General features: G+C 33.3%; 1 protein-coding gene across 3 annotated transcripts; it reads right to left on the bottom strand.

The window, feature by feature from the left end:
- Window positions 1–894: 894 nt before the first annotated feature.
- On the bottom strand, window positions 895–14,461 carry LOC11431360 (molybdenum cofactor sulfurase). Of its 3 annotated transcripts, none has more exons than XM_024780435.2 (22): window positions 14,188–14,453; window positions 14,018–14,116; window positions 13,283–13,341; window positions 12,758–12,918; window positions 11,880–12,028; window positions 11,685–11,808; window positions 10,841–10,946; window positions 10,712–10,757; window positions 10,103–10,141; window positions 9,875–10,031; window positions 8,160–8,262; window positions 7,555–7,671; window positions 7,384–7,461; window positions 7,186–7,287; window positions 6,893–6,965; window positions 6,324–6,431; window positions 4,981–5,048; window positions 3,922–4,073; window positions 3,081–3,313; window positions 1,896–2,032; window positions 1,439–1,549; window positions 895–1,349 (listed from the first exon to the last, which is right to left on the bottom strand). In XM_024780435.2, the coding sequence occupies exons 1-22, from the start codon at window positions 14,291–14,293 to the stop codon at window positions 1,245–1,247; spliced, it is 2,433 nt and encodes an 810-aa protein (XP_024636203.2). In that variant the 5' UTR covers window positions 14,294–14,453; the 3' UTR covers window positions 895–1,244. The 3 variants fall into 3 exon arrangements, 2 of the variants coding, with proteins under 2 accessions (XP_024636203.2, XP_039688482.1); XM_039832548.1 differs by having other exon boundaries at window positions 14,018–14,072; window positions 14,188–14,452; XR_005645593.1 differs by lacking the exon at window positions 895–1,349 and having other exon boundaries at window positions 1,896–2,048; window positions 14,188–14,461.
- Between the last annotated feature and the right edge of the window lie 438 nt (window positions 14,462–14,899).

The following is a 14,899-nucleotide window of genomic DNA, read 5'->3' as shown; positions in this document are numbered from 1 at the left end:
ATTAAAAGAGAAGTCCGAGAGGTAAGTATATAATAAGGCATAATTTTTAGGCGTTTATTCCTTAATTTTTAGCCTTAAGAAGTAGTACAAGGTATTGTACAATCGGAAGATAACTTTCAAGAATCTCAAGATGCAAATTCCGATGGCATCTTCAAGGTCTCAAGCCAACACCACCAGACCAACTCAAGTGGGTTGACCTGGTGGTGGAACATATAATAATATAATGAGCCAAAAGTAGAATAACCATAATGAGGCATAAGTACATGGAATCGGAGCATAAGTACAATAACTTGAGATTGAAAAGTGATGGAACATATAAACTGACTGAAATGTAAAGAAACTGTTAATGTCTACAAATTAAAGGTAGGAACTATAAGAAGAGTGCTGCTTCACTACATTGTAATACCCCTCTTCCTCCTGTTTTTAGGAGCAGTTCTTTCTTCAATTTGGTAACTTCCTACCATTATTAATTTATAGGATCAATAAGTTTTTACAAAATGTTTCGCCTTCGTAAACTGTAAAAACTTGCAATGTCGACTCTGTTCGCATGCTTACATTGTAGTTAAATGACAAGTCTCTCACATGTGCCCACATAAGCTTACAGCAATCCTACTCAATGATCTCGCTGTTTGATTAGCTGCTTACATTATAATTATGATACACGGATACGAGATATTCTCGCACAGAGAGCTCTTGCCAACTGGGGAGTCTGAAGAGGGTAAATGTATGAAGTCTTGCTCTTGCAAGTGAAGAAGCAGTTTCTTAATTCGAATTTTTGACCTTACTTATGTGAACTTACATATGTACGAGATATTCCGAGGAAAATTTAAATAAATATAAAAATCGACCAAATTCAAATCACTTAGATTACCTTGAATGATAGAATAAGAAAACTGATAACTGAATTGGAAAACATTCATTGCTCAAACTAGTATATTTTTTTTACCATCTTATGGTCGAATAAGATCATGTTACATACATTTATATCCTATTCATTCCTTGTTTGTCTGTGGTCAACATATAACAGCAAAATATTTAGGACAGGTATACATTTTGCAATACTTATCCTCGCATTAAAGCATATCTAGTACTCTCCTAAAGAATTGTACAACATAAAATCGAAGAAAACTTGTATACTTTATCATAGAGGCAGAGAACTCTACTTCTTCAAAGGCTGTCGGTAAGTAGTCTTGGAGGACATGATTTTGGTTGGTTTTGAGAATGATAATTATAACTTTCACACATCAATCTGGATGCACTTCCTGCCCCACATGAAGCCAGGAATCACCTTGTTGTTGCTCTCCATTAACAGATACATATTTCAGCAGTATGCCAAACAAAATTCTTCCCTGATTTATTGTATAGTTATATTAGACTATTGACATCTAAGATAAATGAAATATATAAATAAATTTAGCTATAAGACATTGTGGCAAACCTTTACTCTCCTGTATGATGCTAAAGTTGCCAAAGGTTCCTTTGACTTTTGCACTTGCCCAGCATTTAGTGTAAGGTTGATTACCTGGCATCGATTACATCCTCCTAGGGACTGGGGTATAAAAATGGTAGAGTTAAGTTTGTCAATGAGCACTCTTCATTAAATAACAGACATGAAAAATAAACATTTTGATAGACACAAATTCAGATGGAAATTACATTAGTTTTACAAATTGCTACATGCAGAGAAAATGGAGATCATAAATTAAAAAGTTGTAAAGATAATGAAGATCGGCATCCATGAATTCACTCCAAGTTACGCCATTATTCAACACAAATATCAAAGTTCAAGTAAGTATTAGTCAAAAGGGCCATTTAACTACAATAGTGCCGACATCAAACTGCAAATTTCCAAAAGAAGTGTTCTGTCAAATATTTAGAAGAATATTATAACTTACTCTGAAATACTTATTTCCAATCCTAATGTCACTCCATCCATCTTCATCATAAGGTCTGCCTCCAGATACCACAAGGTTGGGACGAAATCTATTTGTATTGATTTCAATTTCTGTTTCACACATGTCCATCTGAACATCTAGGAATAACATCAACTATAGTTGTCATATATTTGATATTCTGAAATTTGGGGTTGAAGACAAAACACAACGTAACTAATAAAGTTTGTGACACGCAAGTGATCAACAAGGGTATGGCTGAAAATGAAAGTTAAGTTTCTCAAGAAAAAATTTATGACGTTCAATTTTGCTTCATATACTAATCCCCTTCGTATCATGACAATTGACCAAACAATCAAATCAATTAGAAAAAAATGCAATCCATTAAGCATAATGAGCTAGATCTATAAAATTTGTCAAACACTTTTGCCCTATCTTCAAGACAAATGCGATAAACAGTATTATATAGATAAGAGGTTCACTACAACAATGACAACCAAGCCTTATCCCACTAAGTGGGGTCGGCTAAAGATAAGAGGTTCACTATCAAAGCTATATACTTGCTACAAAAAGAAGTGACATTAAAGGAATTGAAAATATTTTAACATGGTTTTCATTGATTTTGAAAAGAAATATAAGATTCTTAAAAGGGTTTGAAGAAGGTTCTAGAGAAGAAAGAAGACCGTATTTTCAACACATTTATGCAATCCAAAATATGTACAAGGGCATGTTTTGCATGATAATCTAAGATGGGGAAACAGGTAGACTTCCATGTAACTACAAGTATGCACCAATGGTTAACTTTCAGATTTTATCTTCATATCTTGGTTCTAAAATATGCTTACTATTGTAGTCTACATGAAGGATTTGTAATCATTCTTTTTACTCAATTAAAAACAAAATTCATACCTTTCTTTTCAAGTATAAGTATATAGCAATATTTGAAGTCTTGGTTTCATGTACTTGTAGGTTCGTGCAAAATTAAAACAATCATGTACTTAGGAACGTATATCAACTTTCATTGGAAAGATAACATGTAATTAATTGCAAGTGTGTTTAAATATCAAGTCTTGAGTTAGGGTAAATTCTAAAGATCAAGCATTTCACAAATTAACTGTTTGCAAGTACAATTTTATTTCCAATCAAATATTTGTCTTTGGCAAAATTCTAAAGGGTACAAGAAGATACCTGAACATAATCTTTTGTTTAGGTCAGAAACACTTTCCTCGGATACAAGTAAAAATTGACCTTCATTGGCAAAACTAACTGCACTATTTGTATCTTTACATGTGACTATATCTTTCGTCCTATCTAACACAAAGTCGTGACTGGAACCAGAATATCGTAACAAAGTGCAAGGTCTTTCAATGGCCTTACTAAACCATGAATTGGTCTCATTGTCGTAACTATATACCTTGTATCTAAGCAACAAAAAAATAGATTATAATACAAAATAAATAAATCAATGTAGCAAATATCAAACTAAAACAGAGTGTGCAACTGTAAAACAATACTTAATCTACTTTTAAGTTTAGCATTATGAAATACAACAACAAACTATTGATCAGCATGTGATTCTTTTCATCGGATTCCATCAGTCTACCCCAGTGTATGTACCAAATTAATTAAACCGCCCTTAACAATACATAATAACATATGCATAACAATGAAAATATAAAGCAATAATGGAAAACAAGACATCTAATCCACATGTTGTACTGATGCCTTGACATAAACATTTGTGGTGAATTTTGTAAATTGAATTGTTGAATTTTCATGGAAGTGTGTTTTTTTAACAGCAAACAGGTGTATGCTAGATAACAAACAGCCGGACAAGTGGGCCTTTGACAACTAATACTAACTAACTCCTACTAACTACAATAATTATTTGCAACACATATTATAAGATCCACGTCAGCACCTTAGTTTGTGTGTGTGCGCGCCCGGGCGTGTACACACACACACACACAGAGAGAAGAGTCTATTTTAGTTAGATATTTAAGGTGCATAACATCACATTATCACATACCTCTGACCCTGCAGTTCAATGTCCTGTATAGCACTATCATAAAAATCTAGCTGAAGCCTGATTTGCAATCTTTCTTTGCAATGTGGAGACTCTACGAACAACATTCCCTGACTGAGGTCAATAAAGGAGCTTATAAGTCCCATTTCAGGAACCTACAAAATCAAGATCAAATTAAACCATACATTACAACCAAGTTACGGTTCTGAAAAGTGAAAGATTAAAAAAAAGAAATAGTGTGTATGATAGATAAGCCTGTCTAGAATCTGATCATTGAAGACTAGTGAAGGTAGCAAAAGCAAGACTGTTAACTTAACAGCAAAAGAAATCCGAGACAATAGAGTGAGGAAAAACTTAAGAAAACTTGGAACTGGATATTCTGATTTTCTTATTCCATATTCTGACTTGGTAGATCCATTTTTATAAACACGAAACAGCTTTACAGCTAACAGATTCAACCAGAACGGAATCAGTCAGCAGAGCATGATTACATTCGGAGTATAGCACTCAATCTGACAAATACCAAGAGTCCCGCTCTCAAACTGAAGGAGGTATGAGAAAATGATATCTTTCAAAAACCCCGAGTTTGTCCCTTAATATAAAGCAATCATTCTGAAGTATGGTTCAGTGAGAAGATCCACAATATTGTGTAATCTTGCATACTCTAACATTAGAAATTGTTCCTAGAAGATAACCTAAGATGTTTGAAGTTTGAACATAATGAATCTAGTACTTCATGATTAGTTTGTTATTTAATTAGGTTTGGAGTTTAGTGACTCTATAAGTAAGAGTTGGTTTGGTCTTTTGTACCATCATTAAAAAACACAAACCATTTTAAAGTATTTTATTCTTTCTCATCCTTCCTTATCGAAAATCCTATAATTTCAATAGATACAAATCCACCCACTTAATCAAAAGAATTTAAAGAAAAAGTGGCTCTTAACAAAAATTAACCCAAACTGAATCACTACAACTGACCATAATAAAAAGTACAGTTCCTAAAATCAGGATCTATCAATAGATGATCTAAATAAATAACTCATGCATCATAAAATGGATTACCCTTTTCAGTGTAAGAATTTCACCGCTCAGGCTTTTGAGAATCCATTCACGATCATGTTTCAAGCTTCCTAAAAATTTAAAGAACAGATTTCATTAAAAGCTCATAGATAAAACTACAGAGAAAAAGATGACTTTCGATTTTGTGAAAATTTAAAATAATAGAATGTGAATTATAGGATAAAAGCCAAATCCAAATGAATTAGGACTATCAACACTAATGGTATGATTAAAATATTTTACCAAACGATCAGTGATATAATCGGGATCCCAATCCAAAGCATTATTTTGAAGAACGAAATTCAGAACAAAGTAACATTGACAATTAAGGTATTGAAAAACTAGAGAGAGAGAGAGAGAGAGAGAGAGAGAGAGAGAATATGATTTTGGAAGTTCGGGAAGATTAACTAACAAGTAACAGCATACAGAATAAATACAATACATGCTACTAAATGATATGATTTGTTAATTATAATCCTAACAAAAAATCTAATCCTAATAAATATTAGGTTTGATTCTTTGATTCGAACACTTCCTGTCAAGCTAAATCTTAATAAGCTTCAAGTTTGTTACAACAGATGAATGCAGGGCTGTAGCTGCGGCCAGAAAGTTGTAGTGCGACCTAGACATGGCAACGGGGCGGATCGGGGACGGGTTTAAGTATCCCCGCCCCCACCGTAAAAACTTTATTTTTTATAAAATATTTAAAAAATGCATATTTTTTTATTTTTTCATAGCAACAAAAACACAATAATTATATTAATAATTAATTATCTAATAAACTTTTTTCAAAAGAGCAAAATAATTATAATAAATATGTTTCTAAAGAGTAATAATATATTAAAATAGGTTGGTGCTTATGGAAATAAGATTATAAAATTTAATAAAGTAAATTTCAAAAAGCGGGTGCGGGGCAGGTGTAAGCATCCACCGCACCCGGCCCCGTACTAAAAATCAAAATTTCCCCCACACCCGCACCCGGTTAAGTCGGCTTTTCCCCGTTAAATTCGGGGCGGGCGGGTCTGGCGGGGCGGGGTTTGTTGCCATGTCTGCGACCAAAGGTGACTGTAGCAAAGAAGACAATTGGGACTCTGGATTTTGGTATGTCTAAATCAACCGCAGTTACCTCTATTTATTCCATGGAATAAAATAAATGTTGATGGATATAATTTGCTAATTCTATTACATCATTCACAATAAATGGTAATTCTGAGTATTCCTTTTCCCCTTCCATAATCCTATAATTTTAATATTCCCCCATTGGAAGTACATGGCTGTTCTTATTCTTCCTAATTGCTAATTTGAAAATAGAAAATCAAAACATTCAGTGTTACTTAGATGATTACCATTGTTGCTAAGAGGCCAACTGCTTGCACTGAAGCCTCCACAGGATTTTATCGGATACACTGTAATTGATTTGAGATAATAACAAGTATCATGGAAACCATTCACTCCTGCATGTAAATAACTGAATAAATGTCTATTTAAAAGAATAGAAACAGAACTATTTGTACTTGGTTTCTTTTAATGATGTCTTTAACGATCCCATAATGAAAATTGTTAAGCAAGCCTACAATGTAGTTGAGTTAAAAATATGCATTTTATATGTATTTGCAAATTAATTTTTTCCTTTTTGGACTTCAAGGGAGAAAATCACAGATACAAAGTCTTTTTTTTTTTGGTTACAGAGATACAAATTCTTGAAATGGATTAATAATAGGAATGTTATCCTATTATTAATCCTCAAGGATACTAACAGATCTTATATAATAAATATCAATATTTCGACAAAAAGGAATAAAAGATTCATAAAAAAGAAGGGGAAAAAGTCCTTATCACAGAAAGCATATAAGCAATCTGGATTTCAATTTATCAAGTATAAAGAATACATTAATGTTGGAAAAAGGGAGTGAACCTTTCAATTGATTCCCGTTGTCAACGTGATTTTGAGGTGACATGAAGGAACTTTTTACAAAATCAATAAATTTCTGCAAAAAAAAAAATAAAGAAATGGGAAAAGGATTAGCAAAATCTGGAGAAATGAAACTTAATCCAACATTGACACATCAAGCAAGAACCAAAATAGAATTAGCTATGGGAAATAAATTAGTCTCTTATACTTTGCTTTAACTCAATATGTTGTGCATTTTCCATATTGATGTTTCAAAAGTTTAACATAAAATGCAAAATGGTTGGAAGATTCTAAACCTTGGCATCTTCAAATGTTGACATGTAGCCAAAGGATACTCTTACGGCACCAATAGGCTTTCCACTAATTATATCTTGGTCATCCCAACAAACGTGGCCAGCCTAAATACAGAAACATTGTTATCATTTGTTAACACTCAATGTAGATAAACCAATCATAATCAGTTTTTACCAAACAAAAGAAGACAATAGAAACACCTCAGTATTTGAAATGAGATCCATGTGCGACAAGCCAAGGTATTTTGCACATGCACCTGGATTGCAGAAGCATCCTGTCTAAACAGGTGGTGAGTGAAAGTTATAAAAACAGCATTCAATAAATAACTAATGCAAAGGAATAGAAAGAAAGATACAAATGAATATGTATACCCTTAGCTGAATTCCTGAAAGAGATGCCAGTTTTTCCACTTCACGGTATCCATACCAAGAACCATCTGGTCTTTTCAAGTTAAATGAAACTATCGAACCCATTTCATGACACATTTCCTGGATGAATTCAAAATAATATTAACTAGTTCCAGTTTCTTAAAGAGGATGATAAACTTGGAAAATATATGAAACTGAACCAGTGATCTTGGTTTGTGTGCGTATGAAGGCAATAAGCACAGTTACACAGGAACAATAAAGAAAAGTCGTCATTTCTTAGGTTCCAATTGTTTTCCAATGCTATAGGAACTATTATCATGCAATCAATTCCAACACAAGTATACCAATCAATTACAACTAAGATTTGGGACTCCGGACAAGTTTATCCAGACAAAATGTTACTCAGTCAACAAATCACTTGGAACTCCTCTCTGGCTTTGATGTTTTCATTACTGAAAGCAGTTTTCATAAAAAAATAAAAAGAAAATTACTCGATAAAGAAACCCAACCAGCATCCATAATTTTGTAACTGTTAAATGAGAAATAACTAGTGCATATAAAACTGTAAATTAGGCATCAACCAAAATGTGCATTGTGCACAGACTAACCATTAAATCATGGCGTCCATAGAGGATGCAGACGCTAGATCCATTGCCATGCCTTAGGGCCAAAAGCGTTTTCCTCGTATACAGGGCAAGAGATGTTGTATGTCTACAAGGCAACAATTTTTGCAAGCTTTAACACATAAAAATTTAGAGACAGTAATATTTAAACAATTATAGCGAAAACCTACGACATCTTTGCTATAGACCATACCCTCCATACACAACTCCCTAGATTCTCTTCTAACATTCCTATATAGGCACCTTCCTAGGTAAATCATTTCTCCATGTGAGGATTGCTATCATTTGCAGCACTCCATAAATATATTATAAATAGAAAATAGTGAATTATTAAATTCTGAAATTAGGAAGGCCTATCCTCCCTATTGTGAGAAAAGACTTCGGCATTAAATCTATGAATTAAATCGCACCAGACAAAACGCTATACAGCGGTACCGTATTAAATTTACAGCACACCACACGCATTTCCTTCAACGTAAATATGAGGAAAAATAAAATCATATTCCTAGTAAAAGCTAAGCAGTCAAGCCATCAATTTCTCAATTGCCAAGGGACCAACTGTAAAGAGGTGGAGGCCCAATAGATGATCTAGGATAAACTCTGTTGGGCTTCAATGAGTGCAACCTAGGATTAATTTTAATGGAGTGATAAGGAGGTCAAGGTTTCGATACCCACCCCTAACATAAAAAACTAACAGTACAAACATTTTCAGTTACAAAAAAAAAATTAGCAAAGAACATGACTACGGTTCTTATGAAGAAGCAAAGGCTTCTAGATCAAGAGCTACGGCAACATAGAATTTGGCTTAAGCATATCAATCCCAAAAAGGTAGCGCACAAGACCAGGCCTTGTAAGGACTTCTTCAGTCATGTCAGTAGTCGACGTAGGATCTCAACACAGTTAATTTTGATAGGATAATATGTAAGTCTCTTTTTGCGCTTATTTGTCAGTTGTTTATGTTCAAAGGACAGATTGCATATTTGAATTTGAATGAATGTACATTATGATTCTCGAAAAATATGCATCAAATCTTTCCTCCATTATGCATGCATCATATTCGTTCTAAAGTGCCAATTTATGCCGACAGACTGGGTCCGTAGAAGGACAAAACTAGTGCATTTAACTATCATTGAAAGACCAATTTGATGTGTCTGATTCATGGAGGATTATTACAATGTTTTGAATACGTTTAGACCACCGAAAAAATGTGTAATCTGAATATTTCAGTATTGTTATTTTGTGAAAATAACTAAGCAAAAAAGTAAAAGAATGTTATTACCAAGATTTACATTTTATCCTTAAAGCACCCTAGGATGAGTGCATCATTTCCTAATGAAATTACATACAATGCAATGTAATTTTCATATTTATTCTACTATTACTTTATCAATATTTTTTACATGCTGATGTTGACAAGCATTAAAGTAAGATAAAATCCACAGCACAATTAGTAATATTAAATAAAATAGACAACTGTCCCCGTGAGCTTAGCTCAGTTGGTAAAGGACAATGTATAATATATGCATGCAAAGTCCGGGATTCGAACCCCAGACACCATCAAAAAAAAAAAAAATAGACAACTTCAAGAACTATAAATAATAGATGATATTATGCAGTGTTTTATATTATAATTTTCAGGTTATCTATTAGGGAACATTGGTAATCCATTTTTTATTGGAACTATGTTAAATTCAGCATACCTTGATATAGCTGATACAGTTAGAGAATTCAGTATTTTGAATCCATGGCGGATAGATGCTATGCTCAAGAATGAAACAGTTCCATCTTCAAAGAGTTCCTCAATACCTTCCCTTCTTTTAATGAAATCAATGTCAGCAATTGATGCAGCAACCGTTCCTGCCATAGGGACGACCAATCAAATAAAAAGTGTAAACCACAAAGAGGCAAGTAACCACTAAGCCACAAACCTCCACTAAAATAAGACTTCTTCAGTAACTTGGCAGCATCTGCAATGTACAGAATCAAGAGGATAATCAGTAAGAGAAAAGTAACACCAAATTACTATCAAACTATTAAGTAAACTTCATTTGAATTCAAACTAAGGCTGATGAGGATTCTGCTATGCAGAATTTTGGCAAAACTGAATGTAATTTAGAATTACTAAGAAATGAAACTATTCTAATTATCCTGATTGCTTACCAATAAATGTGTCCATATCAAATCCCTATTAATTTTTTGGCTGAAAAAAAGATTTCAATAAGCAAGAAGCAAACCAGTCCATGAACAAAACAAAAATAAGCCAAGAAAGTGAGTATTTATAACAAGATACAAGTTCCACTATAGAATCAAGACCACAGGTTATGATGTATCAACAGATTTCACAGGACAGGATTGCTTATAGTCTATTAGTCACACATATTCATCATGTGACATTAAATAAACATAGACGACATTCTTGTACTTAAATGTCATAGAAACTGATGAATAAGATAAGAAATGAAATTAGTATACTTGTAAGAAAAAGAAAATTATTGAATCATGAAGAAATAGTGATTGCTCACAGCCCGGTATCTTACCATTTCGAACAACGAGAGCTCCAAGCCCAGTCGGATAGCCAAACAGCTGACGAAAATGCACAAGAAAAAATGTCAAATTTCAAAGTAATCCTTGATTAAAACAAAATCTAAACATAAAACCTTATATACCTTGTAAAATGAAAGTGCAACAAAATCTACAGGATACTTTGACAAATCAGGTGGCATGGTAGCAGATCCTTTTGCAGCATCAATCAAAACTAACCATCGTCCTTTTCTTATGAACCCAAAAAAATAAAAAAATAAGCAATTATTGATGCTTTAAAAAAATTCTGTTGATAAATGATGCTCTCTCTCTACATGTGAGTGTGTGTATCTTGTTTTTATTATTGTCGATAGCTCCTTCTTGGTGCAGATTATTTTCATTACTCCTTAGTTCCTGTTATCAGGACTTATTAACTTCCTATAATCCTAGGAATGCAGCTATGATAATTCATTAATATCAGTATACAAAATGTAAATCACCTTGACACTATTTACTCAATGAACAATATTCAGAAATTATAAGTTATTATTCCAGGTTAGTGTCAAATCACCCAACCTGGAAGAATCTAACTCTACATATTATGATCCCTCTTCTAGTAATCGCCACAACCAGATGTGCTTGATATCGGTCAAAAGATTGGAAAGTTCTATTGTAAAGCTATTGGGATACCCAATGAACGAAACCATAAATTGGGAAATAATAGTAAGAGTCGAGAGTCCCTCTGTAGTGTAGAGAGCTCAAAGTCAAAAGCTAGTAGGGAAATTAATATACCCGATACATATCTGACCAGATGTAGCATATGTGGTAAATCAGTGTAATAAAGAGCTCTACACATTGTCCTAATGCTGGCGGCTATATGGATTCGAGTGGCAAATAGTTGAATGTGCATAAGTTGTGACATTTTTAGGTTATTTAGACAAAGGAGATAGACACAAGGAGTTACTTAGAAAAAATGGTTTTGTAAATTACTTGCAAACTGAAGCTCCTAAGATCTTGCTTGAGTCTTCCTTGATAATCTTCGCCAAGTCAAGGTCAAATCTTAACCCAGAGAAATTGCACTCTGAGGGAAAGGCAAACAAATTATACACATCACCTGCATGGAACAAAAAGATATAAGATGGTAAATCTAAAGCCCAGGAACATACCCATGACGTTAAACGTTACCCATTGGCTCTTCCTCCTGCAATCCAGTCACTTTTCTCCTTTGTTCTTGGTGCAGTGATATCTTTGTAGGAAATTTTTCTCCTTCTATTCTAGGATGTACATCTTCAATATCTACCGCAATTGCTGCAGCTCCTTGACCAAGAGCATATCTAATACTAGTTATGGAAGTGCACAGACTAGAGTGAACTGGCATTTTGAAGAGCTTATTTGAACTTATCTTATGACATAAGCATGCGTGCATGTGTTTCAAATAGCTTTTAAAAGTAGCTTATGATATGCCCATAAGCTGTTCACATTTTTTTTCATAAGTTATCCAAAACAGGTTATAGAACCAACTTACGTGGAGCTTATGCAGCGTTTCCATTCATTTCCTCTTGAACTTTAGAAACAGATTATCCATACGCTGTCATATGATAAGCTTTTACTGAGTAGAACTTAACTAAACTGTCCACCAAACGCTCTCTCACTAAATCATCTAATACAGTAAGGTGATTATAACAGTTGGTAACATGTGTAGATTTATCAGAAAGTGACGGAACATTTTACTAAAGTAAAGTTTTATAGAGAGCATTACACTCAATAAATAAGCAAAGGAGATAAGCTCAAATGTGAGATTGTGATAAATCAGTATAGAAAAATTACACGAGTAATTGGGTTCTCAAGTCTAGCTAAGCAGAAAAATGGTATAAAATATGTGTATATGTATTAAAAGAAAGAAAACTGAATTAGAGTCACACCAGTGCTGAAATAGTATCTAGCTATGATATATCTGCAACCAGTTCTATGACTTGTACCATTTTACTAAATTTAATGAAATTGTATCAGCAGTGATATATTTTACAAAGCTAGTATGGTATATCATTTCTTGGGAAGGATACTCTCTTATACCAAGAACACTGTTATGATTCTCCATTGTATACATAAAATTACTGTTACAACTCCATGGAAAAGCCTCTCCAACCAGTTTCAACGCTGCTGTTGCCCCCGAGGTAAATATACATTTGTAGTCTTCGGGAGAAGCATTGCAGTAGTCAAGGACCTATATGACTGATAGTTTCACAATCCTTGCAAATTGTAGAATTTTCTAAAACATATATAAAAAATACAAAAGAGGAACACCAGAACCATTTTCCTATTGATCCGCCATGGGCCACACAAGAAAAAAAGTAAATCACATGCAAGGCATTGAACAAACGAGATGATATGCAGTCACTCGTAGAAATTTAGTACTTCTTGCTATACCATATAGCATGGACTTAGAATAAGAAATGTTTGCATAAAATACTGACATAAACTTTTGTCTAGCAAAAGATCTCTTAACAAAGAATCTAATTTCAATTTATCATCATTAAATAATAAACATGGAAGTTGACATGATTAAATAATTACATATTTGCATGTACCTGTTGGCGGGCATCCCTCACAATGTCGTGAGTTGCAGCACTGGAATCGCTTTGGCTATCTAGTATTATGATTAAGGAATTTCACTTCATAAAGTTGGTGTAAACTACCAATGAAATAAACTCGGTCTGCATCAAGTATTAAGAATTTCTCTTTTATTTTTATTTCTTCTTATACAGAATCCAGAAACAAAGGTTCACTTTGGATTAGCTTCTAGCTTATGATAAAGTTCTTAAATTTTAATTAAAATAAGTCTGATAGTTTCACCTAAAAAAGTTTGTATACGGTAGGCTTTGTTGAATGAAAGAGTTATGCTGCAGAAACTAATACCACCTTCAACTTATAAGATAAACTACGAAGATCCTTTTAATATTTCCTATTTCTAGAAATAGATTATCCAAACTAGGCTAGGTATAAGGTACACAGCTACAACTAAAAGTGATGTGTTGATATACAAATGGTTGAGTAGTGCTGCCGCATCGCTGTTTCGACACCATAACCGTTGTACTTGTACTTCTTTGTGCCTTGCATCATCATCGTAATACCATACTTGAACACTACACTCTTATTCCAAATAACTTCTCCCCTATTTTTTGTGAAATTCACTTTGATTATCACCCTTCAGCCAACCAAATAATTCAATCAGCAACAAGCCCATTTTTGAGCTTATAGCTTATGTCTTATAAGTTCATTTGTCTAATTTTGACTTATAAATATAAGAAAAAAAGGAAGGATACGAGGATTTCCATAAACGTTAGTAGTAAGATCCTTAAAAACTGATTCCATTTGAAGCTCAGAGTATAAAGTAGCACCAGCATGATCCAAGTAAACAAGATCTGTATAATAATTATAATTTGAAGTTGTGAATGATATGATATATAAAAGGAAGAAAGAAAGTAGAAAGAACCTTGTAATCTGTTGAATTCAGTAGCTCGAATTTGATCAATGGTTCTGGCGGCGTTTGGATAACCGTAATGTTCGCCGAATTCTTTCAGAAATTCTTCTTTCGCCATAGGGAACGGAACGAAGGAAGAGGAAGACTCGATTGATCGCGGAAGAAAGAGTTCAAAATGTAAACAACAACAATAGTTGCGAGTTAGTTGAGTCGCTTTAATGATAGGACAGAGATGATTCGATACGATTTTCTTCTTCTCTTTCAGTCAAAACAAAATTAAATACTATTGTACTGCTATGCTAAGTTCTAAATTGCCCACGTTTTCTGTATTCACCTATCACCTTCTTCAAAATAAATAACATTATATTATTTTTTTGTGGTGTTATTTATTTATTTATTGTAAATGAAAAAAACATTATAAGCATGGGTGGGTACCCGCTCATTTTTTACGAAGATCTATTTTTACGTTGCTGTGTCATTAAAATAGATAATCATGTTTGTTTTGATTTTTTATAATTTGAAAGTAAATGGCATTTATATTTTTATTTTTAGATCTTGTTTGGATTGACTTATTTTGAATTTATGTGAGTTTATCTACTCTCATAAGTCTTTTTAGAGGTGTTTGAGTAAATAAATAAAAATAGTTTATCATAGTTTCATAAGCTACTTATGTCATATTTTCATAAGCCAAAAATTTCAGCTTAACCTACAGCTTTTCACGGAG

The sequence above is a fragment of the Medicago truncatula genome, chromosome 4 (genome assembly GCF_003473485.1).
Source record: "Medicago truncatula cultivar Jemalong A17 chromosome 4, MtrunA17r5.0-ANR, whole genome shotgun sequence".
NCBI lineage: Eukaryota > Viridiplantae > Streptophyta > Magnoliopsida > Fabales > Fabaceae > Medicago > Medicago truncatula.
This window is presented reverse-complemented; position numbering and strand designations above follow the sequence as displayed.

Bases quoted from the DNA above. Each gene is read 5' to 3' on its own strand.
- LOC11431360 (XM_024780435.2), bottom strand. From the start codon at position 14,293: ATGGCGAAAGAAGAATTTCTGAAAGAATTCGGCGAACATTACGGTTAT. The intron at 10,142-10,711 runs GTAAGATACCGG...TGTACATTGCAG, and splicing joins AGCTCTCGTTGTTCGAAATG to ATGCTGCCAAGTTACTGAAG. The intron at 2,033-3,080 runs GTATCTTCTTGT...TGTTATTCCTAG, and splicing joins AAACAAAAGATTATGTTCAG to ATGTTCAGATGGACATGTGT.